The 27,754-nt window shown below is 38.4% G+C and overlaps 1 protein-coding gene across 1 annotated transcript; it reads left to right on the forward strand.

The window, feature by feature from the left end:
- The first annotated feature begins 19,386 nt into the window (after window positions 1-19,386).
- On the forward strand, window positions 19,387-19,833 carry LOC107791390 (uncharacterized). Its single transcript, XM_016613451.2, has one exon. It carries the CDS (start codon window positions 19,387-19,389, stop codon window positions 19,831-19,833), a length of 447 nt encoding a protein of 148 aa, XP_016468937.1.
- The last annotated feature ends 7,921 nt before the right edge of the window (window positions 19,834-27,754 follow it).

Genomic DNA, 27,754 nt, shown 5'->3' on the forward strand with positions numbered 1-27,754 from the left:
ATTTTCCAGAATTTTTACTTATTTTCTTATTGTGACTAATTACACTTGCCTTAATTAGTTATCAGTAATTTGGGAATTTGATGGACTCCTTATATGGTGTGGTGTTGATTTATTACCTTACTTGGGTCCCAGTTCTGACCGTTAATTGATTGCCCCCAACTAAGGGGTCTATTCCAGGCTCCTCTATGGGAATTGATTCTGTGACTGATTAATTGCTCCTAATTGATTGAACTGTGATTCTTTTACCTTATTTTGATTCACCCCTTAAGTGCTATATAAGCACTCTCATTCTGTTCCTTCAAGGACACGAACATTAGTTCACCATTACTCTTACACTCTAAAAAACTCTCTCTCTATTCTTCTGTGTTACTTGTGATATTCATTGGCCTGGCTGACAGCCAAGACTAACCATTGCACAACCTTTGCTCCACATTCTGTGTTCTGCTTTCTAGCTGGTTTGCCCCTGATTAATTTTTGAAATCTAAACCCTATGTGTTTCATTACTGCCTTAGTTCATCAGTCATGAGTTCCATTCTTGTTCATATTCACCGTCTTGCTTAGCATGCCTAATACTGTCTTGTTTCAATAGGTGATTAGTATGTCTCAACTATACTTGCATGTCTACTGTTTATCCAGCATGTCTAAATTTTGTTTTGTTCTATATGTGATTATCATTTCTAAGCTATGAGTGCTTGTGTGGTGCTTGCCTAGTCTGTTCATTTAAGTCTTTGCCTACTTTGCTAATGAGATTATGCTAAGTCATCTAGTCTCTCAAGGCAACTCTAGTTGTGTGTACTGTCATGTCCAAGGTCTATGTGTTCTCAACATGTATCTGCTGTAATCTTTGTAACTAACTTATCAATTCTACAATTCTTGAGAATTCTGTGCATCTGTTTGCTTATGTATACACTAAGGTGTATTTTATGTATCCCCAACCCCTCTCTCCCTGTTTGGAATCTGTTTGCCAAAGTGTTTCTGAATTTGGTTGCTCTGTGATTTCTGTTCTGATTTCAAAGTATTTTCATACTTTTCTCAAGTTGTTTTACCACCAAACTAATACTGGTTTTTAGAAAAATCTATTCATATCTATACTGTTTGCTAAAACCTTTTCAAATTATGTCAAGCACTCTCACTTACTCTTAGGTTATTAAGTCCTGCCCCTCTGGTATGTGTACTGCTTAGAGATCCCTTGAGATCTCTCTAAACTCTGGCATATCAGGGTTGGCTCTTCCACACTACATATGATCAGTCTTTATTTGAGAAAGTCTGGGTGTGAGCACTGCCCGAGATCCTTAAGGTCCTTAGGGAACTTTGACACACCTAAACACAAATGTGGCAATGAAATCTTGGGCATTTGAGACTACTGGAGGCCTGACACACTAGGGTTTGCTTTGGGCCTACTTCAGGCTCCCTATAGCTTAATTTATATTTTATTTATGTAATTTTTATTCAATCATTGGTCTGTAATAATTAATTGTAAGCAAATATTGGGGTGACTAGTGAAAACGAAGGGTAGTTATATGGTACTGTGGGTAAAGCTGGGTAGATAATATGCCTATAGGTGTTTATTTTATACTATTGTATGTTAGATAACCTGCATATGGCTTTACTTCATTCAAAAGCACTCTACTATTGAATGTTTGAAAACTTGCCTAGGTGTTTACTCTAATCACTATTGCGTACTAGATAACATGCCTATAGTGTTTATTTTGGCTCAAATGTGCTTTGTTAGATAACATGCCTATAGGGTTTGCTTTGGTTGAAATAAGTTCTACCTACTTCGCTTTACATGATTAGATGTCATGCCTATAGGGAATAAAATAACTAAGGTTCAACTTTTATTACGGCATATATTCAAGTCTGTCTCTTTAGCAATCATGCATGTAGGTTTAATTGGTTGTCACACTTGCTCAGTCAATATACGTGTCTAATAAGAACTAATAGCAGTTCCACTCATTAGAGATAGAACTCATGTCCATAGAGTAATTATCATATGCATTAAGTACTAAAACTGGAACTTCATAAAATGTCTTATTAAAAGTCACTAGAAAACATGCCTATAGGATAAAATAACTTCAAGTTGTTTCCCAGAATCGTGACTGTATATACACACTTAGGCAAGCCTTATGATGCTAAATAATTATGAAACTAATTCTGTTTATGTGTGAAATTATACAGGCTTAACATGCTACAAAACCAGTAGGCAAACTGGTTAGGATTCTTCCACTTTCTTTAAAACAAGCACTGCATGTTCTGTTTTATGATGTTCATCTAGATATCATGTTCCTAGGCTTTTTTTGAACTTATTCAAAATCCGTTGTTTGAGACGTGTTGCTTATTTTCTTCTGTACATATAGAGGTAAACATGAGCCTTAACTGCTTTCCCTATTTGATTGTCCTATATGTTCTTTGTTTGTCGCCTAGATTTTCCCTTTTAAACACCTTAGGCTGTGTAGAACTGCCCAGATTTAGAGGTCCTAAACTCCTCCAGGACCACAAGGAAGGGACGGGTAGCAGTACGCTTAGAGGTCGTTAATTAAACTCGCTTATATAACCATTAAGGAGGGGGGTAATGGGTAGTAAAAGGATATGATGACCTGCACGCTAATGTCACGTGTAGCTTCTCTAGTTAAGAAGGATTACCGGTCATTGCACAGATTGATCCCATAGGCTAATCAACTTAGGACTTTCCTTTCCCGATTCCTATATGTGTTTAGGTTATCTAAACTTCCTTTTTCTTTGCATATACGTGTGTTTAAGTTGTCCAAACCTCTTTTACCTTCAAAATTTCCTTGATCATTTATGTGTTTAGACTGTGAAAAACTACCTTTACTTGCAAATACGTGCTTACTTGTTAATTGACTGATTCACATAGTTTAAGTTCGGTAGGGGCCCATCGTTGTGGACCGCGAGGGGTGCCTAACACCTTCCCCTCAAGGTTATTTCGAACCCTTACCCTAATCCATGGTAATGCAAACTAGTTACACGAGTTAATTACTCTAGGTGCCCTAACGCCCCATAATCCGTTAGGTGGCGAATCTTCAAATACCCAATTCCTAAAAGGAAATGAGTTGTTCCCCTATGAATGTCGAAACTTTGACCCCGAGAGGGAAAAATGGGGAGCGACACCTGCCGCCAAATTCTATCGACTCATTTGCCATGTTAGCAGATTCTTTCGTAAAGGCACACGTCGGGGACATAAAAGTCACAACAAGAAAATCGGAGCTTTTCAAGGTAAGACAAAGTGATAACGAAATGCTGAGGGAGTTCGTATCCCGATTTCAAATGGAACGCATGGAGTTGCCACCGGTCACAGATGATTGGGCCATTCAAGCTTTCACCCAAGGGTTGAACGAGCGGAGTTTGATAGAATCACGTTACTTAAAATAAAATTTGATCGAGTATCCAGCTGTAACTTGGGTGGATGTGCACAATCGATATCAGTCAAAGATTAGGGTCGAGGATGACCAATTAGGAGCCCCTTCCGATTCAGTATATCTAAATAGGTCGGCAATTAAGACCCAGAGGGACGTCGACAGAGAGCCAAGGTCGAACAGAGAATGATATCAACCATATACCGCAGATCGAAGGAACAATGGTTCAGGATGCAATCCCGCCCAGAATGATTGAAGAAGTGATCGAGAATAGAATTCTCGGGGATTTATGAGCAAAGGTGGTTTTGATAAGCACGTCAATCCCATAGAGGCACCTCGGTTATCGCAATGTAACTTTAGTATCGATGCATCGGGTATTGTATCGACAATCGAAAAGATCAAAGATACTAGGTGGCCCAGACCCATACAAACTGATCCTTCCCAAAGAAACTCAAATTTGATGTGCAAGTATCATGGCACTCATGGTCACAGGATCGATGCAGGAAATTAAGGGAGGAGGTGGCCCGTCTATTTAGTGAGGGCCATCTTCGAGAGTTCCTCAGCGATCGGGCCAAGAATCATTTAAGAGAAAGGGACACCAATAGGAAAAATGAACAAGAGGAACCCCAACATGTCATTCATATGATCATCGGAGGGGTCGACATTCCACAGGGACCCATATTCAAATGCACTAAGGTATCAATCACTAGAGAAAACTGAACCTGAGATTATGTGTCCAAAGGCTCCTTATCATTGAACGAGAAAGAAGCAAAAGGCATTTCTCAGCCACACAACGACGCTCTGGTAATTTCTATTTTATTAAATAAAGTTCAAGTTAAGTGTGTTTTAGTGGATCCAGGTAGCTCAACGAATATCATCCGATCGAGGGTCGTGGAGCAGCTCGGCCTACAAGACCAAATTGTGCCCGCAGCTCGGGTCTTAAACGGCTTCAATATGGCCAGTGAAATAAGTAAAGGGGAGATTATTTCACCGGTGAACATAGAGGTGTGCATTCGAATCGATTTATCGATAAATCGAATCGATTATTTGTTATCGGTTTATCGATTTATCGATTTCGATTTCGAAATTTTTCATATCGAGTTATCGATTTCGATTTCTATTTTGTCCTCTTCAGTTACCAGTTTATCGATAAACCGATAAGATATACTATAAAGACAAATATACCCTTATTCTATAATACCCTTTCCTTTACCTTAAGTCCCTAACCCTATTATTTCCTCTTCCCTTATTCTTCAGCACCGCTTCACAGGTTCTTTTTTCACATGTATTCCACTTTTACCTTTTCAATATCTTTTCTTGATATTTGATTTCTCTGTTAGATTTTGAGAAGACTGGGGTGTCTTAGATACTTTTGAGCTTTTTCTCACTCTGTTTGTTTTTGGGAGCTCGTAGATGGCTTCATTTGCTAAATGATTGCTTGAGGTGAACAATGAGGCTTTATAATGAGTTCTTACCTGCAAGATTGCAATAATATTGCCAATCATTAAGGCTGGGTGCTTTTTCTAGGTTATGTCCAGTTAAAAACATAAGTACTTGCAACTTTGAATGTTAACTGAATCCTTTATGATGGTGAATTCTTTGGCTCATCCTTTGTACTGCCACAAAATATGAAGGCTGGGTGCTTTTTCTAGGTTATGTCTAGTTAAAAACATAAGTAATTGCAGCTTTGAATGTTAACTGAATCCTTTATGATGGTGAATTCTTTGGCTCATCCTTTGTACTGCCACAGAATATGAAAAGGAAGATTTTACTGCATTTTGTTTTTTGCTACAAGGCAGTCTCAGTTGAGATTGTTAATGACATGTCCAAATGAAGCTTTTAGAATAAAACTTAAAGACTTTACTACGTTTAGCAAGGAATCTAGGAAATTTACTTCATTGGCTAATTGTGATTTATTTATAATGGACTCCTTATTCTTGTAAGCATAATCTTGTTGCCTTTATCTTCAATTAGCTAACAAAGAATTTATACTAGTCAAGCATTTGACAGTTTTGAGGAGCTTCAGATCAATTTAAATATTGATTTATTGTGACTTTTTTTTGTTCAATTTTTTTTTTGATTTTTATTATAAAAGTATTGTTGGATAAGGATCTTATTTAAATTGATTTCTTTCCATCCATAATTTTTAGGTCAAGAGCGAGGAGTGCTGACTTCGTCTTGCTTTGCTTCATTCAACTCATTTAAGATTGTAAGTTACATTCTTCATTCACTTCACATCGCTGAAAATGATAAAATTGATCAAAGTGGTTGATGAAAGTAGAGGTTCTGAGTCTACTACTGCAACTACTCACTCGATAGTTACAAAACAAAGGAAAAAACGATCTCGAGCATGGGATTTTTTGAAGAAAAGGTTGATGCTAAAGGAAATAATAAATATGTATGTAGATATTGTGGACAAGAATATTTTGAGACAAAAGGCAAAAGTACGACACAAATGAATAATCATATCAGTAAATGTCCAAGGAATCCTTATAAAGTTGAAAAAGTCAAAAACTATTACAATATCAACCATTATCGGGGGGTAATAAAGGTGATCTTATTCCATGGAAATTTGATCAAGAAGAGTGTAGGATGGCTTTGTGTCATATGGTGATTGTTGATGAACTTCCATTTAGTTTTGTTGAGAAGGAAGGCTTTAGAAACTTTATGAAAGTGGCACAACCTTGTTTTCATATTCCTTCCCGTACTACTATTACACAGGATTGTTTTGCTCTTTTTAATGTGGAAAAAAATAAATTAATAAAGTTTCTTAAAGGAACAAGTCAAACAGTAAGTCTTACTACTGATACATGGACTTCTATTCAAAAAATTAACTATATGTGCATCACAACCCATTGGATTGATACTGAATGGATTATGCATAAAATAATTATTAACTTTTCTCCAATTATTAGTCATAAAGGTGAAGATATGACAATGTGTATTATTGATTATTTCCGTGAGTGGGGTTTGCAAAAGATTTTCACTGTCATAGTTGACAATAGTTCAAATGATGTGACCGTCGAGAAGTTGTCTGACAAATTAGATGATTGGGGAACCAATTCCATGAATGGTCAATACCAGCACGTGAGATGCATGGCTCATATTATAGAAAGATGGATTTAAAGAGTCAGGTATTTCTATTGCTCGTGTTAGATGTGCATTCAGATACATTATACAGTCTCCTACTAGGTTGAGGAAGTTTCAGGAATGTTGTGAAAGTGAAAATTTTGTCAAGAAGTTTTTATGCTTAGATGTTCCTACAAGGTGGAATTCCACCTACTTGATGTTGAGCAGGGCTATTGAATATGAGCGTGCAATTAAAGAATATTCTGATCATGTCGGCTTGTCACGTTATCTTATGTTTGATGCTATTTTAGATGGAAAGCCTGTAGGTATGCTTACAAGAACTGATTGGGATGATGTAAAGAGAATTGCACAATTTCTTGAAATATTTTAAAAACTCACTTTGAAGGTGTCCGGATCACTTTATGTAACATCAAATGCCCATTTTCTTGAAATTGGTCAAGTTTCTATTTACTTAAATCGATTAATAACAACTGAAGATGAACTTTTGAGTGAGATGGCATCAAGTATGTGGAAAAAATTTAAGAAGTATTGGGGTGAACCAAAAAAAAATGAACAAAATAATTTTCATTGCTTGTGTTTTGGATCCTCGCTACAAGTTTACTACTGTTAGTTTTGTACTTAAAAGATGTTTGGAGATGAAGGGACAATTATTGAAAAAGAGGTTCATACTTATATGAGTTCATTGTTTAATGAGTATGTCTCTAAGTCGGTTTCAAAAGATACTGGTGGTAAAGTTTCTACCTCTTTGCCAAGCTCTTCATTCAGCACAATGGAAACTTCAACTCCTGGTTTAGGTAAACTTTTAGATGAAATAAGGAAACATAAAGCTGTAAGTGGAGGTGTAGATTCTAAAACAGAATTGGAAAAGTATCTTGTAGAAGATCCTGAAAGTGAAAGATCGGACTTTGATAACTTGGCTTGGTGGAAGGGGAACTCACCTAGATTTCCTATTCTTGCTAAGATGGATCGAGATGTGCTTGCTATTCCTATTTCAAGTGTGGCATCTGAAAGTGCATTTAGTACAGGAGGGCGTATTCTTGATCAATTTAGGAGTTCATTAACTCTTAAATTGGTTGAAACTCTAGTGTGCCTTCAATATTGACTTTGGAGTGAATCGCTTCCTGTAAATGTTGAGGAAGATTTAGATTTTCTCGAGACACTCAAGAAAGGTATGTATATTTTAATTAATTTTATTGTATTGCTTAAGATAGTTAAATAATGTATTAATTGCTTGACTTGTTAATATATATTCTTATTAGATTTTACTAATCTTGGCAAAGAAGCTTCCACCAACGATGTTTGCTAGAGTTTGTTAGCTGCTATGTAAATTCTCCATTTCAAATAATATACTTGTAAAAGAATGTGATGTATTACAAAGTTCTTAATATTTTTCTTAATTTCTTCCAGGTTTAAAGCTTGGTAGAAACTATGCGATCAGTTGCATAGGGGTACCTATTTTGACAAAAGATGTCACTGGGAAGATCATTCATGTTGACTTCTTCATGTACAATATTCTTGTGGTCATATTATCACTATTTTTGAGGATGTTTGATGTGATGTTCGTTGCAACAATGTAGTTATGGTAGCTTTAGACAACTCTATTCTTCAACATATTAGATGATGCCTTCTTGATTGAGGGCCTAGTAGAGCATCTAGATTACATTGCTATGCCTCTTTCTCACTATTTTGCTATCAAAGAATTTATTCATTTGGTGTTGGCGTATGTGCATATCTCAGTGGTCCAACTTAGTCAAAAGCATCAGATTCAACTTGCCAATTCCTTCTATCTTTCTTATATTAATATATAGAGAACGATCAGTTGCATAGGGGTAACTATTTTGACAAAAGATGTCACTAGGAAAATCATTCATGTTGACTTCTTCATGTACAATATTCTTGTGGTCATGTTATCACTATAGGGTATTCTTGTGGTCATAAGTTAGTGCTCTATTGTACAGTAGCAAGGCCTTAATCGTTAGTCAAACAGTATTCTTGGTGGCATAAATTTGATCCCTTACTTTAGTTTCGTTGCATGTATTTGTTGACACAATTTTAATGTTATAAACGGTGTTTGTCTTATTTTAGATTCTTTTTGTCCATATTAGTTAGGCATATTTATAGCGATATACTTTCCGTAGAATCTCGTAAATTTTCTTATTGGTGTAATCGATAACCGAATCGATAAGCCCCAAAAATCGATAAATCGAAATCGAAAAAATCAAAACCTTATTGAAATGATAACGATAAGCGTATGTACAAATCTATAATCGATAAGGGTCAAAATCGAATCGATAAATATAATGCACATCCCTAGGTGAACGTGGCTGGAACCATTCAAGATACCAAATTCCACGTGATCGAGGGCGACATGAGGTACAATGCCCTACTCGGAAGGCCTTGGATCCACAATATGAGGGTAGTCCCTTCGACTCTCCACCAAATGATGAAATTCCCGATGTCAGATAGTGTAAAAATAGTATACGGAGAGCAGCATACTGCAAAAGAAATGTTTGCGGTCAATGAGGTAACACAGATATCAACATTATCAACTTTGGAAAAGTCGAGCATCAAAGGTAAACAGGAAACCAAATAGCAATCACAGCCACCAGCCTCGACTAAATCGAGGAAGTAGGAGATAGAATAAGACGAGGAGGATTTTCTAACCCCCTCAAACCTTTACTGTTCTCGAAGATTCCGATGCCACCAAATCAATAGTCGAAGAGCTGAAACAAGTTATATTGATCGAATAAATAAAATGTTCGAAGAACAAATAGGTAAGTCAATGGAAGTTTATATCGATGACATGCTAGTTAAATCCTTGTGCCGCAGAGGACTATTTGGCTCAGTTACAGGAAACGTTCGAGATTTTGAGGATATATAACATGAAGCTCAACCCCGAGAAATGTGATTTTACGGTCGGTTCGGGCAAATTCCTGGGATTCATGGTATCAAATCGGGGGATTGAGATCAACCCTGATAAAATCAAGTCCATCGAAGACATCACTATTGTGGACAGTGTAAAGGCGATGCAGAGGTTAACTGGACGGATAACTTCTTTAGGTTGATTCATCTCGAGGTTGTCGGATCGAAGCCACAGATTTTTCTCTCTACTCAAAAAGAAGAACGATTTTGCCTGGACCTTGGAATGCCAATAGGCATTAGAGGAATTAAAGCGATACCTGTCGAGCCCGCCACTGCTTCAACCTCCAAAGGCAGATGAGAAACTTTATCTTACTTGGCAGTATCGAAAATCACGGTAAGTGGTGTCCTGGTTTGAGAAGAGCACGGTACGTAATTTCCCGTTTATTATGTAAGTCGAACCCTAGGAGAAGCAGAAACTAGATATCCACACTTAGAGAAATTGTCACTTGCACTGATAAGCGCTTCTAGAAAGTTAAAACCATACTTTCAATGTCACCCCATATGCGTGTTAACCACTTACCCACTTTGTAATATTTTGCACAAGCCTGAACTGTCAGCCGATTGGCTGTAAAGCCCCGTGAAATTTTTTCTGAAAAACCCGAGATCTCGTAGTGCCAAGTTAGGAATATGTGTTAGAAATTCGTAAAATTAAGCTCGCCGCAGTTCGGACCCTTTGGATTGATATGTGCATTAAACAGTAAAGGAATAATGTTTTTCTAAAAAAGTGTGTTTCTAAGGTCCATTATGCTATCGCATAATAGCTATGCGGACCACATAGTCGCCACAGAGTTAGACAGTTTGATGGTTAATTTTGAGGCCAACTATGCGGCCAATTATGCGATCGCATAATCAATATTCGGGCCGCATAGTCACCGCATAATCCCCTTGAAATTTTTGCGAGGGGAAGTTCTTCGGTGCATTATGCGAACACAGAACAGGTATGCAGACCACATTCTTATTGCATACCCGGGCAGTTTGTTCAAGTTTTGTGGGTCATTTTTGCGGTCCCTTTTGCAGGCCACATTTTCATTATGCGATCGCAGATCGTGTCGGGGGTCGTATTTTTCAACTTTTAAAACTTGACCCCATTCCATTAAAAACACCCCCTTAGACCCCTTTGATGCGAATTTCCTGCAAATAAAGTGAGAGAGGAAGTTCTAGAGAGAGAGGGTGATCTTCATCAATTCCCCACTTAATCTTTGCCTAAACCCTTGAAGATTGTCAAGTAAAATTTGCTAGGCCTTCACCCTAAGAGGTAAGAACTTGTGCCCTAATCTATAATTTCAAAATTTCTATTAAAATAAGTGATTAACAAGTGGGCTCATGGGTATAGGGATTAATTATCTTACATGCACGAGTGATAATGGGGTATGAGAATATTGTGAGTTAAAAGGATAGCAATTGGGGTATAAGGTGATGAAAATCTCTCACAAGAGGGTCCTAAAATCACAATGCACACTTAGTGCTTGATAATATACTCAAATGAGCTAGAATCTTAATCATGTCTCTAATTCTTGGTTCAATTTGTAATTTTCATAAAATAGATCGAAGTTGCTAGAAAATTCCGAAATTATTGTAAGGATTTAAGGAAAACTCCATTGAGGTATGTATGGCTAAAACCCCCTCTTCTTAGAAATTAAGCTTCCATGGTGTCTGTGCAAATGTTGTAAGTCTGAACTTTGCTTGATGTAGTACTTGTTATATCAAATGAATTGGTATTGTGAGAACATATGTGGAAGGTGCGTTTCCATTTGTTTAATGTGCTATTCTTTGTAAAATTGAGATTGTGTGGAGAACATGAACTATGTGCAAAAATGCCTAAATTTCAAGTCGAAGCTACATTGTGATTATTATGCCGAACTAGGTGAATTCCTCTTTATGCTTACAACTTGAATTGCTCTTGTGTGTGCCTATGACCTTAAAGGGCAAGGTAAATGTTGAAAAATGGGAATAATATGAAACATGAGTTATGGAATGTGGCCTAGTGTCAAGTATAATGTGGTAGTTATGGCCCCAAGTGCCGATGATCTAATGTATGTGAAACCAAAAATGGAATCGAAATGATTAATGAAAAAGGGTAATGTCTTGGTAAGACGGCCTAGCCGATCGGGCCATGATCGGACGCCATGCTATATACGTGGTGGTACTGTGTTGGTATTGAAATTGGAAAGTGAGAATGAAATAGTGATTGAGGTATATGTCTCAAATAAGACAGCTTAGCCGATTGGGCCATGATTGGACTCCGCACAAGAAAGCGGTGGTACTGTGAATGATGATGCAACAATATGGAATGCCCCAACCTAAAGTTACAAAAAATTGTGTGAAAGCTATGTGAACCCTTTTATTGGATATCTTAGTGATTGTTTGAACTTGTTTAGTCCTTATTATTTCTTTACTCCTGTATGGTTGTTCTTTCTAACAAGATGGTGTTTAGTGATACATACTAATACTATTCCATGGTACTAACGTCCCTTTTGCCGGGTGCGCTATATTTTTGAATGAATGTAGGTGGTTCTATAACGGACAATGTCGATTGAGCGTAGCAGAGTATCCTCCTCTCAAAGTCTTGGTGAGCCCCTTTTTCCTTCAAGGGGTTATGTTGTACATCTTTTGTTGCAAATTTTCACTTTTGAGGTATGGTCGGGGCCTTGTTGCTGGCGTTATCATAAATGTCTTTTGTATCCTTAGAGGCTCTGTAGACGTTGTGTTGGTTATGTTCGGGTATTGGATGGGTCTCTAGACTATGTTGTAATTCTAAACTTTTGCCTCCTCTAAACTGTAACTGCATAATTTTTGGGAATATAACTATTGTTTAAGGGCTATAATAGAAAATGAACTAGCGGTGTCGTATGAATGATCTTTCTTACTGTCTAACTTAAATGAAAACATGGTTTCTTGATCATAGTGAGTTGGGTAGAAGGTGTCAAAAAGGCTTGCTCAGTTGGGTTCACTTGATTGAGCGCCGGTTGCGCCTCCCGAGGTTGGGGCGTGACATTGGCCAAATGGGCCGTCGAACTTAGTGGGTACGATATTGAGTATCTACCCCGAATGGCCATCAAGTCTCAAATTCTAGCGAACTTCATGGCCGATTTCACGCCAACTCTCGTACCCGAAGTTAAAAAGGAACTCTTGTTAAAATCGGACACATCATAGGAGGTATGGATCCTTTTTACAGACGATGCTTCTAATGTGAAGGGGTCCGAGCTAGGAATCATTTTGAATCCGCCCACGGGTAGCACTATTAGGCAGTCTATCAAAACTTCTAGGTTGACTAACAATGAGGCCAAGTATGAGGCCATGATTGCAGGTCTCGAGCTAGCTAAAAGCTTGGGAGCAGAAGTCATTGAAGCCAAGTGTGACTCTTTACTATTAGTGAACCAAGTAAACAAAACCTTCGAAGTTCGAGAGGATAGAATGCAAAGGTATTTGGACAAGTTACATGTAACTTTGCACCCTTTTAAGGAATGGACTTTATAACATGTACCTCGAGAACAAAACAGTGAGGCTGATGCACTTGCAAATTTGGGTTCATCGGTCGAGGAAGACTATATCAGTTCGGGGATCTGTTGTTCAACTCTCAAGATCCGTGATCGCGGAAGGTCATGCCGAGATAAACTCTACATGCTTAACCTGGGATTGGAGGAATACATATATTAAATACTTGAAGAACGGAAATCTCCCATCGGACCCTAAAGAGTCGAGGGTCCTACAAACCAAAGCTGCTCGATTCACATTGACTGAAGATGGAACATTATACAGAAGGACATTCGATGGACCATTGGCAGTATGTTTAGGGCTAAGAGACACCGATTATATTTTACGAGAGGTCCATGAAGGCATGTGTGGGAACCACTCCGACACCGAATCATTGATTCACAAAATCATTAGAGCAGGATACTACTAGGATAGCATGGAAAAAGACACTAAGGAGTTTGTTCAAAAATGTGATAAATGTCAAAGGTTTACACCGATGATCCATTAGCCCGGAGAACAACTTCATTCAGTCTTATTCTCATGGCCATTCATGAAATGAGGGATGGATATCGTCGGCCCTCTGCCAACTGCCCCAGGTAAATCTAAGTTCATTTTATTTAGGATTGACTATTTCTCTAAGTGGTTGAAGCACATGCATTCGAGAAAGTGAGAGAGAAAGAGGTTATAGACTTCATCTGGGATCACATCGTATGTCGATTTGGGATACCCGCCGAAATAGTATGTGATAATGGAAAATAATTTATTGGCAGCACGGTAATGAAATCCCTTGAGGAACACAAAATAAAAAGGATATTAACAACACTCTATCATCCTAGTGGGAACGAACAGGCCGAATCAACGAACAAGGCTATCATTCAAAACTTAAAGAAAAGGTTGAACGATGCTAAGGGGAAGTGGAGAGAAATTTTACCCAAAGTCCTTTGGGTATATCGAATAACATCAAAGTCCAGTATGGGGCAACCTTGTTATCCTTAGTATATGGCTCCGAGGCCTTGATTCCGGTCGAAGTTGGGGAACCTAGCGCCAGATTTCGACATACAACGGAAAAATCAAATCACGAGGTTATGAATACTAGCCTCGAACTATTGGATGAAAAACGAGAAACTGCACACGTTCGGATGGCTGCGCAAAAGCAAATAATCGAGATATATAATAGAAGAACCAAACTCGCCACTTCGGAATCGGGGACCTAGTTCTGAGGAAAGTCACCCTTAATACTCGGACCTGAATAAAGGGAAACTAGGCCCAAATTGGGAAGGACCATATCGAGTCCTCGGTGTCATCGGAAAGGGATCTTACAAACTTGGCACAATGGAGGGCGAACAATTGGAATATATCACTCTTCAAACGGTATTATTGCTAAGGTATGGCTTTTCCCCTTTTCATTTGTATTTGATACTAACTTATTGTAGGTGTTCGATCGAAGACGTCGAGAAACTCTTCAACACAAGGACCTTAGGTTGTAAAGCACACATTGCACTCATTTTCCCTTAGATCAGTTTTTATCCCAAATGGGTTTTTCCGGCGAGGTTTTTAACGAGGCAACAATTATGTGCTACCTGAGGAAAATCCAATAATATCCAAGGCTTCTTTCCAATCAACCTCAAATACTGTGGGTTATCACCCTCGGATGTTATATTTTCGAGGAAAGAACTTCATGTTAAAAGGTCTCGATAGGGAAACTTTGTAATGGGCCAAACAATCGAATGAACTGTGTCCATATAGATTAGTCAAGTCCCGATGGCAAAACATGTACGCATGTATAAATTATTCCAAGAAGCATTCTTTATATATCAAACATCTTGTGTCTCAAAGAAAATTTTCTACAATCGACATATTTGAGTTATTTGAACTTGTGAGAAATGACTCAAGCGCCAAGCACAATTATGCCTCGAACACTCGGGGACTGTCGTCAACGATCGACATATTCAAGTTATTTGAACTCGAATTCATAAGACCTCAAAGAGGCACCCCTCGATCTATAGGCCAAGGCCATCATTCTCGCGGACTAACACTTCGAACAAGTTCAAAGTGTTATTGGGGAACAAGCCCAAGTGGCATACCCAAAGGCTACAGCCAAATTAATTCGGCTCGGAGACGTCCGAATCCCGCAATAAAAATAGGCCCTCGAATTCTTTGAAAAATCGGTTAAAAAGGCTACCCTCGGCAAATAATCAAAAGGGCTTCGATAAAATCAGCCCTCGAAAAAACTTAAAGTTATCAAATTATCTTAACACAAACGTGCTAAGGCACAAAAGACAGATGGGTTTCAATCGATATCGAACTCTCAAAAAACCTAATGAGTAAATAATACATTCTAAGGCATAAAGAAATTTTTACTAAGTATTTTAAGCCGAAATAGGGGAATAATATACATATTTTAGAGGCCGTATCGGCCCAATCTAAAGAGCTTGAGGGACAATATACTTAGAGTTCGAGATCTTGTTCTCACTCGATTGGGTTCAACTATTCTGACCCAAATAAAAAATGACTTGGCTATGGCTCGGGGACTCATCATTATTCAACACAAACCCTAAAGGGCCCATGCTTTCAAGTTCGAACCTTATTCAAACTCGACTGTGGTTACTTCAAGGAAGCCACCCAAAACCAAAATCTCGAATGCTCTAGATTGTGCTAGAGTTTTACAATGCAAAAAATGTGTTTGTAGATAAAAATTGAGAAGACATTCAAAAGGGAAAATTTCTTTATATATATAGGCAAAAATATGTACAAGGGACCGACGGGGGTCCTACAAAAAAAAGAAAAGGAAAAATAAAATCCTAACAATACATGGGACTGGTCCAATCTTCTTTTTTGTAGACGCATCATTGAGATCAACGATGTTATCAACCCCGGTAAAGCAATCTCAGAAGGGATCCTCTTCACAAGGGACTCCACCTATGTTGGGTATTTGTAGAGCCCGAGCATCCCTTATAGCCTCCTAAAAAAAGGTCGGAAGAGAAGGAGAGTGACCTAGTGTCACAGCCCCGAGCGAGTCGCTCGGAGCGCTCTGGTCAGCCTTAGGGGTTTCAGAACCGGCCCCCTCCAGTATATGATTGTTAATGGTTGAGGGATAATCTCAACCTCGGGCGATTCAGGGGTTTTTCCCGAATCTTTCTTTGAAGCCTTCGCATCACGAGGCAGGGTCCCGACAATCGCCCCCGGCTTGGAAGACTCAGCGGCCTCGACCGGCTTCCTTGCTCGAACCACCAACGCCGAATTGTCGCCCTCATCTTCATCTTGTTCTTCCCCCAACTGGTGGACCGACTCTATAGCTACAAGGATGAGATTTCTCTTGCGTCTTTGAATTGGAGCCCTTTTAGGTTGGTGGTCCTCGGACTCCGAGACCCTCTTCCTCTTGTTATCTTTCCCCAATTTCGGAATAGGGGACTTGGTCTCTTCCCCTGGCGGGGCCGACCTTTTTTCAGAGACATCTCCAAGGCCTGCATAAAAGAGAGTCAAGTATAAATAAAGAGAAACGTTACATAAAAAAGGCATCTAAAGGTAAACTTACCATAATTTTTAGCTTCCCATCTGCCCCTTGCCAAGTCACGCCAGCAACGCTCGGCATGGGAGGAAGTTGAGGCCAACTTTCGAACCCAGTCTTCGAGGTCGGGGACCGCGCGAGGCGTCCAAAAAACCGCTGCATAACAGATGAAAGTATTACATAAAGCAACAAAAAAATAGAGTACAAAGATTAATGGGTAATACATTACTTACGATCGGGGTTCCACTTTTCGGGGAACGACAATTTTTCCTTGGGGATGAGGTCACAAGTCCTTACCCGCACGAATAGGCTCATCCAAGCCCGATCCTTGTCCTCATTGTTGCTCGCAAAAAAGGCCTTTGTCGCTCGGCGTTGGAGCTTGATCAACCCTCGAAAAAGCCGAGGTCGATATAATCGTATTAGGTGGTTGAGGATGAACTCCAGCCCCTGGCCTTGGTGGAAAAGAAGCGGAGCATGATCATTATGCGCCAAAATGAGGGGTGAACCTGGCCTAGGGTGACATGGTACCTCTTGCAAAAATTAATAATGACTGGGTCGATATGACTCAGTGTGAAGGGATAAGTGTAGACACTTAGGAACCCCTCCACGTGAGTGGTAATACTCTCTTTGGGAGCAGGGATTTGTACCACGACCTCGCACCCTATCCACAATCTCTCTTTACAACCTCGATGTGTTTCGCCGTTATCGAGCAAATGTATCTCGACACGTGCTCACATCGGCCAGGGATCGATGGAGGATTCTTGGCTTTGAAGTTGGATTTTAAGACACAAGGACCGGGAACATACTCGTGAGGGAGCGGTTCCACCGGCGTTTTATCACCGGCCAATAGGGAAGAAGAGAAAGAAGCCTTCTTCTTTTGTGGGATGGTTTTGGAGGTTTTCGCCATTGGTTTAGGTAGAAGGAAGCGGAAGGATGTGGAGTTTGGTATTATTGATACTAAAATAGTTAAATCAACGGATGGTAAAAGAGAAGAGATGGAGAGAGGAAGAGACTTAGAAAGCTTGGTGAAGGTGGAATAAAGTTTTGATTCAACCAGGAAACTGGTATTTATAGACTCATGGCGACGGTTCGGTAGCGCTAATGGCCGGCCACACACTGACAAACATTAATAATTTGGGACTGTATCGATGAGATGTTTCGGTCTCCTCGACCGCTTACGTCACGGGGATGACATCATTCTCGGGGTCTCTAGAAAATCGAGGCTCAAGTTGTTTCTTATCATTTTACTCTAAGAAACAAGGGGACTATCTATATACGGTGGAAATTGGAGCTACCCGATTTCGTCCTTTGATAGAAAAGGAGATACCACGTCTAAAGGACAGGATGTCGAGTTCGGGGTCAAAGTTTCTTTCCAAGATCGAGGTCGACATCACTAAACGAGGTCAGAAAAGGGCATACTTTGAGATGATGCTGGTATAGTTCAGTAACGGAAAGAGCGAGATACCCGCAACAGACCGAAGATCATGGCATGAATTTCAGAATGGATTGGTCCTCGACGGTTAATCAATTGTCAAATATGATTTCCTACTATAATTAGAAGTGTACCTTATTTAGGATTCCCCTATTATATAAAGGGGGATCTCATTCATTTGTAATCATCAATGTTCACTAAGAAGAAAATATACCATCATTACTTTCTTGATATTTTGCTTTACTGTTCATCTGAGTTAGTTTATCATCTGCTATTCTTATTGTCACACCTTGAGACTACCACAAGTCGAGATCGAAATTTGGCTAGCATACTGGTTTGAATTATTTTATTCTCTGATTTATCTATTTAATTCCTTGTTTATCAATTGGCATTGGATTGAATCACATATACTTAAAATCACAATATAAATTTAATTATTACACGAATTTTAGGGTAAACAAAAGATGTAATCTAAAAACTTTTTGAGTCACTTTTAACAATTTATGTACGCAAAAAGCAATTCCTATTCGGACTTCTATTGAGCGTATATAGAGTATAGGAATAGAGTTAGTGAGTAACATTTAATAACTAACGTATCTTAGAATTAAAGAATGGAGTGTGGTCCTTTAATCTTATCCTTGGATAAGGAAACATGAGAATCGAGTCCAAGCAATGTATACACATATGGTACATGGGATTCTGAATGTGGTCCAATCCTTGGACAAATTAAATAAGCACGAACAAGTTCAAGCAATGTATATATCACATATAGAACATGGAAATGTGAGCTTGTAAAAATAGCATGCAGTATCATATTAAAATACTGTGGTAATGTAGATTAAATTAGCTCTTAAATAAGTTTACAAGAAAATCTTTTCACCGTCAAAGTTAAAAATTACTTCCACCGTCCATGTTTATTTGTCCATGTTTAATCCCCCCTCCCCCTATGAAGTAATTAATAAAATATCAATTTTACTATATTACCCCTAATTATTAGTGATGGAAAACTAACATTGGCTATTATAAATTTAAAATATTGAAAATAATAAGGATAAAATAGGCATAAAATGATATATTATTTTTTGATTGTTCAAACTGCACAGGTAAAAAATGATATATTTTTAGTGTAGTCGACAAGTAAAGATGGACCGAGAGTGTAAGAGTTTAATTTCTGAATATTGATAGTGTACAACAACAAGTAATCGTATATATTGATAAATTAAAGATGTAAAAATGATTTACTTTAACTAATTAAACTAGAATGTCATTTAGAATGTACTATTGAAGTAACTAAATCCAAGACTAAAGTGAAAAAGCAAATTTATGTGGAGTGGGGCCCATAAGTGAAGACTGGTTACGAACTTGGGAAAAGAGGCCACGTTTCAGAATGATGCCGCAACAGGCTTGAAATGAAAGTGGGATAAAGAATGCCTTAAAAGACCCAAACAGACGGTCCATATTCCCCGGCCTTAACGAAAGCCGTCTGTATTCCCCGTCTCTTCATTCCCATTTAATAATTTTTTACTCCAAATTTATTTACCAAACAAGTTACAACGTGAATCAGTTTCTCAGATCGAAGCAAATTAATGGCTACTTTGCAGAAATTCAAGCTTCTTGCAACTCAATGTGCAGTAGCAGGAAGCCCAACGAGGAGCCCAACAACAAGCCCAGTTATTCACCTCCGCCGACGGAAGACTCTACGTATGCTTCTCAGCCGTAACCGTAGGCTGCCTCGCCGGGAAGTCTGCTCGCCGGATCGGCACCGAGATTCGCCGGAGAAGGGGAAGGAACTGGTTGTCAGTCACAAGCTGAAGGACTTGTTTGTTTCATCGCCTCCCTCCTTTGAAAACACACTTTCGGGGAATACGAGACAAGGACTCTCGCCGGCAACCTCCGGTGCCGGTGGCGGTATTAGTGCGGGGTCAGCTGTTCGGAGAATTGGGCTACGTTCGCTCCGACCATTATCGGCGACTTTCCGGCAACGGTTACTTAGGAGGGCTTGGCGACCTGTACTTGTGAGCATACCTGAGTAAAGTAATTCAGTTGGTATATTGTACCCCGGTTAATTAGAGCAAACTAAATACAATCATATATCTAACTTAATCCTCTCTGTTTTTGTTCCGAAAAAAATCATTTTCGTAACTTATTCTGCATTTATAAATTTTTAGTCGAAATTCCTTGAGTAGCTTAATTATCAAGATATCACAGTATCATTAATTATTTGAAATTTTACGAGTAACATTGCCCTAACCTTTGATCGTAAAAAGTTTTCTTTGGATACCAAAATTGATAGGTGTTCCATTGTGATGTCTTGCCGGACCTAGGTTTTATTGCTATCACTTTTAGCACGCGCCAGAAATTATTTACACCTTGTAATCGAAAAAGTATATAAAATTTGTATAATTTTTGTATATAACATACATAATATATATATACAAAATATATATATTTTTATATATATATATACACACAAAAGTATATAAATTTCATATATTTTTTCGGCTATTATTTTACAGTGGCTATATAATATCATTTTTTCTTTTTTAATCATTGTCTATTCAATTGGATTTTATATTTTGTTTCCTATTGATATTGTCCACTTTTACGTGGCACGCCATTTAAGGAAAAAATGAAATACTTATTTTATAATTTTATTCATAATAATGATAGCATTTTCAAAATTTTTGAAAAATGATTTGAGGAATAAGTAGTTAATGATAAGGGTAAAATAAGAAAAAGAATTTTTTCTTTTTCTTGATTTAGTTAGTGGACAAATAAAAATAAAAATTTATTTTTAGACAAGTAAAAATGAAGGGAGCAAATATAAAAGATTGGAAAATTAAATTAGTCACCTTTTGTGCCTAGAGCAAAAGGATTTATTAAAGTTTTACTTTAGTTTGCTTGGTCATTTAAACATTGAATTCTGGACTCTTGCTTCTAATTTCCATGGAGGAAATTTGTCACTTGCTTTTTTGACCTTTTTCCAACACTCTAGTGGTAGTAATAATAGAGGAAATGTCATAGGAAAAGCTAAAATTCATCAATATGGAGGGTTTTCTTTAAAGATCAAACTTTGTCATTTCGATGAGAAGATTTGTCTACTTTGTAATTTGAACTTGTAAAGGAGTTGGGAATCACAAACATTATGGAGGACATAATGGTTGTGTAGCATGAGATTTAGCAATTTGAATATAGTAATCATTCAACTTCCAGCATACGAAAACCAAAGTTTTTGCTTCTTTAACCTTTATAATTTCGAGTTGTTGAGGAAGATTTTTAAATTTTTAATGGCGCCTATGATAAAATGATTAATGAGCTAACAATAGTTTGATTTCTTATGCTTAAATACCCATATGAATGTCGGGGAGGGCGATTACATGATGAAATCAATAGGTGACAAATGCATTCATTGTCTCTAATTCAAAGTATACCTATGTAGATAAAGAATTCTTAAAAAAATATACTCCTAAGTTTGAATTCATTTTGTTACAAAGAAGTAGTGAGTGGCTGAGTTTAATTGAACTTGTATTTAAGTTATATATATTGAAGTATAAAAATTATTTACATTATAAGTATAATTAAATTAAATTTACGAGAGCGAATTTTCTTTTTATTTATTAGGTTACCATATCATGCTTGATAGAAAGAGTTATTTTTAACGGAAAATGGTCAAATATATATGTCCCTATACTATCGAAAATAGTTTAAATATATTCTTCGTTATACTATCTGGTTATATCAGACTCTATTGTTATACTATAAAATACATATAACCTTATTTTTAGCGGAGTACCCTGTGGCTGCACCTAGGGGTGTTCAAAATCGAACCGAAATCGAAAATCGAATCGAAATCGAAGCTTAATGGCTTATTGGTATCTGGTTAACGGTTTAACGGATGGGGAACAAATTGAAATTTTTTCATTAACGGCTTATCGGTTTTGGGACGGATTATTCAATTTTCTTAATGGATAATCCGTTAACCCGTTAGGAATATATATATATACATATAAAATTTATTTTATCCATATATATATATATTAAATAATCAAAAACCCTTCTTCCACTTCCAGTGCTCTATCTCTATTCTCTATTACTAATTTACTATTAGACAAATTTTAATTGCTTGCTTCACGCATTCTTTTCAATCCTATCAAACCAAAAATAATTTACTTGATTGCTTCACGTATTCTTACCACCTCCAGTAGGTGCAGGGGAAGTACCAAAACTTAACAAACAAGAGATAATTTAACGAGTATAATCTGCTGTTAAATTGGGTTTAACACATACATCTACAGGTATGCTTGCATGTAAAAAAAATGCCAGTCCGCACACGCTTCGGCAGGTGTTCTTGCATTGTTTAGAAATTAGAGCGACATCTAAAGAAAATTGGAGCAGTTATAAAACAAGAGCAAGAAATCCCATTCTTTGACCAACATCAGCGTACATTTGAAGCACAGCGAAGCAAATTTTGGACCCTTACTAAATTTGGTAAATTGCGTCATGTGCAATATAGATTGAATTAGGCTGATAAACCTCCCGATAAGAGCTAAACTGATACCAATTCGTCTGATATCTTATCGGGTGGCTAGCGAATTAATACATCTAAAAGCCGATAACCGACCCAAAGTTCACTTTTTTGTAAGTGAACCATATTAAAAACAAAAGGAATTGGTCAATTTAATCTGATGCAACCACGTGCCACTCCATTAAATATAAGAGTATATTTGTTTTATAGTATAATGGTAGGGTCTGATATAATCAGATAATATATAATGAAAGACATATTTAAATTATTTTCGATTATATAGGAACATATTTGACCCTTTTCTGTATTTTTATTGTTGTTGATCAATTTACTTGGTCTATAAAATAAAAAAATTACATTGTCAGTGCACAAAATATACCCTTTTTTCAGACTACATTTTTTTAGACATTCATATGGAAAAAGATTTTAAAAAAGTGAGAATGCCAAAATAGTTTTGTTCTTTCTTATTGTTGCTATTGTTGTATGTACACTCGTTTTAGGGAAAATTTTTATTTTGTGTCTCATACAACTGACACTAGTTGTATGAGACAATCTTTTTGTCTCACGGTTTTATGGACCCAGATTTCTGTGGACTCAAAAGTATAAGATTGGGGTCCACAAATTTGTGAGATAAAAAAGAGCCTCATACAACTAGTGTAAGTTATATGAGACACAAAATAAAACTTATCCAAGATAGTACGTAACAGTGAGGAAGAATCTTCATACGCATGCATTGGTAATTGGTTTAACGGTTAAATAATGATAGGAACTGCACGAACCATGTTATTAAAGATAGGTTTTTTAACCTACAAGGCAAGAAATCACTATTTTAATCTGTATTTTAGTAAAGTAGCAGAACTTAATGATATTCTGAGATTGAAACTTAGGCTTGGTTTGGTAATGGAAAAGGGTATGGTGGGGCAAGTAGGTATGAAAGTGTCATAGATCATGACGACAAAGTCCAATAGGAAAGAGATAAAAAGTAGATTTTGATGATATAATTTAAAGTTCTGTCTCATTTTAGCTCGTATTTTAGGTTTGCTCCTATACTTGCGCTTTTTGACGAGGTCAGTGGGCCCTATGATTTTATTTATAACTTAAAAACCTATGAATGAGATTGGACACCTGTCATTTGATTTTTGAAATAGTGCACAGAATCATCAATTTGTCTATTATCTTATTGTCGATTTTTGGCTTTTCTTCTATAGCTGTTACGTTAGTTAGTGCAACTTGTTTGATTTTATCATTTTGTTGGTTGATTCAACTTAAATATAATGTTAATGTAAATTGTATTCATTAAGTTCAAGTTTAGGTGCATTTGTTGTTTATAAAATGAACGAGGTTGGGTTGATATAACCAATTGTATTTAAGCATCAAATTAAAATTAGTTGTCATCCATACCTTTAACTTTTAGCATACTCGGATTATATATTTTTTAGAGAGTATAAAGTTCAACTTTCACAACCCTGATGGAGTCATGAAATTAAAGGTAGCTCCTTGCTATCTAGCTGTAACTTTTTCTTGGTTTGCCTTTTGTTCATGTTAAACATGGGCTTTAAAATAATGAAAGGATTTAGAGTATGAGAGTCAAATTATGTATTAAAAAAATTTATTATGATTCAAATACTAAATTTTCAATCTTTAAAATAAGATCTACATTATATAAGTTAAAAAATACTATTTTTATAATTCTTTTAACATGTATAATTCTTTCCAGACAACTCACGGGCGCACCAATGATATGGCATATTTTGTCTAGCTCTCCATTTATCATCTAGTAAGTGTTGAAGTTAAATCACTGGATTAATGCACCTATATTTGTATATACACATATACATTTGACAAGCATGTGAATATATGGCCTACTTATAGTAAGCTTTTTTCTTTTGGCAAGATTGTTTGACCAAAAAGCGTCTAAGTTTTTTTGCTAAACTAATTAAATAAGAAGATTTTAGGTAAATCTCAACCAACGATAATTTACTCTAGATCCAAGATAGAAGAAGGGAGTAAGCAAACATAGCACACATAAGATTTAACTGTAATATTGATTAAATCTCATTATATAAGAAGAGGATGCCGATTTCCATAATGTTGAACAATAATGAGGAATATATAGATGAAAAAGGTCACCGATCTCTAATAAGATAGAACTCCGTACATGTGTGGCGAGACAGATGATCTATGTTGAAGATCTGAGCTTCATTGCTTCTCAATATGGTGTGGCAAGACTGATGATCTATGTTGAAGGTCTGAGCTTCATTGCTTCTTACCCCTTTCTCCAGAGAGAGAAAGGGATGAAGATCTCTCCCCTTTTTAGGGAATATCTCTGTGTTTTTATCTGTCCCACCCCCCCTTGCTTCTTCTTCTCGCTTAGTTTATATACTAGATCTTCTCTCTTACTCAACGGTCATTAACCATAGTACTTAAGTCACTTGACTGTATTACGGGCTAACCCCTTGGAATGTCGTGTTATCTAATTCTCCTCCCAGCTATCTTAAATACATTACCTTGGTCGTGGCCAAGGTGCATGTTGTTACAGCGTGGTATGGATACGACAGTTCCAGGTAACTTTTCACCGTCCTTTATCAAGCTGATCCCTGTCTGGTCAGATTTTGACCCATACAGTTATTTCCTCCGCTTATTGTCGCCTGTTGGCCAGCTCGATGAGCAGACTCAGTTGATTCAAATATTGGGAGAAATCTCAACGCTTTATGCGAGAGGCGAGTACCTCATGGCGAGGTAGCGGCATGACATCTCGAGCGTTGTATAAAATCGTTACGTCAGTTTAGAGTGTCATTAATACCTCTCATGGGTTATTATGGCGCACGTTTTCTATGCGTTACGTTGTTTCCCGTGCCCACTTCCATTTTCTAAATAGCAGCATTTGGGTTTCCCGCTCAGGGCATTCATATCCCTATAAATAGGGGAGACCCCTTCATTTGAATGTTACGTTTCTCAATCGCTCAAGAGATTCTTGTAACTCTTCTTCTTCTTCTTCTTCTCCAGTTTCTCATATTTTTGCTTCTGTGAGGATTTGCTGTGACTGCTACCTTTTTCCCTTATCACTTTTGTTTTTTTCTTTTAATCAAAGAAAAAATAGCTAGTACTTCTTCAAACTCCGATAGAGCTGTTGGTGCTCTAGTGCCGGAAAATGATGTACCCCTAATAGAAGGGGACAAGAGATGGTGGAGGATGGGGGATTTTTGATGGTAGATGAGGTGGTTCCTCGCCTAGGGAAGGCGAGTATCGATTTCAATAGCCCTGCTAGAGATGAGTCGGAGCCTGTTCCTTCTACGATGATTGTTGCAGCGCTCACGACACTTTGGTCTAAATGGGGGATCCCTGATCATATTGAACTGGTATCGGCAGATTAGGACATAATGCATTTACACCGTCCGAGCTACTGCGCGTTTTATGTGTATCCCTTTGTCATCGGGTACACGCCTCCTCTTCCTTCCTTGGTGGTGGATTTCTGCTGCTTCTATGAGGTGTGTCCGACTCAACTCTCTCCGTATGCGTACAAGCTTTTCCTTATGCTTGTCAAGTACGTAGAGCTGGCTGGCCGAGGAATTTCTCTACAACACATGCTTCATCTCTTCGCCCCCCATTTTCTCCAGGATACGACGATTCACATACGTCACCGAGGAACCAAGAGTTTGGTGGTGAAAATGGACGACAAGGTAAATCGCCGCTTTTGGGAGAGCTTCTTCTACATCCACACAGAGAACGTTGTATCAAACCCGGCGGGGTTTCTTGAGACGTGGAATTTTGCCTGTAGGACTTCTTTTCTTTTTTACTTTATATATTTTCTCTCAAGATGGTTGTCGGTCATCTCCCTTTAATGACCTCGTTGAGGGTTTATTTTTGTTTTTGAAGCCGAGAGAGTACCTCCTCCGCCAGTTGCCAATATTCGCGAGTGGGTGAGCGCGATCATTCCCCATACGGTGGGGATTCGCAAATGGGCGCCTTTCCATGAGAAGTTCGTGTGCAAGCCTCTTGTTGGTGAGTTGGCTTGTTGTGGCCTGTTACTTTGTTGTTTGCTCCATATTTTCTTTTACCTTATCTTTGCTTGATTAAATCTCTTCTCATTGGTAGGTCGAAGAGGAGTGAGAAGGACGAGGGCTCCTGCACTCACTTTTTCCAGTCGACTTCCTCTGCCCGACGCATACAAAGGGCGCCTGCGGGTGAGAGAACTCAAGGTGTGGTTGCACGGCAGACCACGTCAGTGACCGGGCCTGTTCGTTTGGAGGTTGTTCCCTAGTCTGATATTCCGGTTCTCGTCGTCAATTCAACGGGCGAGCCTTCTCACAATAGTAGCGAAGAGGCACTGTCAATGAGGAGGAGGTTATTAGAGGGAGCGTCTTTAGTTGAGGCGTCCTCGAGAGGCGACCCTACTTTGGTGGTATCTGAAGCTGGTGGCGACGCCGATCGGGCCGCGGAGGCAACGCCTATTCTGGTTGCGGATAAGACCACCATAGCGGGGGAGGGGGGAACAGAGTTTGGGGGTTGCCGCGATTGTTTCGAGCGGCCCATCATCATCTCGGCAAAACCGCGCCCTTCTTCGACCAATGAGAAGGGGAAATGCGTGGTTGTGGATGATTATGAATCATATTATGGCATCAACCCTGAAGATATGATGATGTTCGAGGAGGGCTTTACCAGGGTCGAGGTAAGGGCGGAAGGTCCTTCTCGTATGCTCGAGATTCCATAGAATTTCAACCTATTGGAGGACACGGTAGAGTTGGTGCCTCAATTCGGCCTTCTGTGTTCTGCAGCTGAAAGCGAGTCTCTTCGAGAGATCAACGATTTCGCTTTGTCACGAGGTGTGGCCAGGATGGCCTTGAGGGTGAGTTTCTTTTGCCATTTTCTTTATTTTATGCTATTTTGCCTTCGCTAGTTCCTCTCTTTTTCTTCACCTTTTTTTTTTTGTAGACTTACATGCTGGAGATTGAGAGTGCTCGTAGGGCTGAGACTAGGGCCAAAGTCTTTCTGAAAATGGCCATGAAGTATCCCCAGTACCGCGACAAGTGCCGTGAGATGTAGGGCGGGGGGAAATACTCAGTCTGTTAGAAAAGAGTTGGAGAAAAAGGATGAGTAACTGATGCGGTCTATCCATAGATGCAGCGAGCTCGATGAGTTACTCCATGCCAAAGACGAGGAGCTCGAAGCGGGCAAAGGGGTTGCGGCGAAGTGTGAAGACCTTCAGGCGAAAGTGTTATCTTTGCGATCCGAGCTTGAACAAAACACCACCAGGGTCACTGATTTGAGTGCAGAATGGATGGAGAAGGTGGTCGAGCTAGAAAAGAAGGTGACCGAGTTGGAGAGAGCCGAAGGGGCTAGGGTGTCAGCTTTAGCGAGGGCGGCGACGCTAGAAGACATTATCTGCGTCCTCAGGTCTGAGCAGGAGTCTGATAGGGCAATGACCACGC

The sequence above is a fragment of the Nicotiana tabacum genome, chromosome 3, assembly GCF_000715075.1.
Source record: "Nicotiana tabacum cultivar K326 chromosome 3, ASM71507v2, whole genome shotgun sequence".
Classification (NCBI taxonomy): domain Eukaryota; kingdom Viridiplantae; phylum Streptophyta; class Magnoliopsida; order Solanales; family Solanaceae; genus Nicotiana; species Nicotiana tabacum.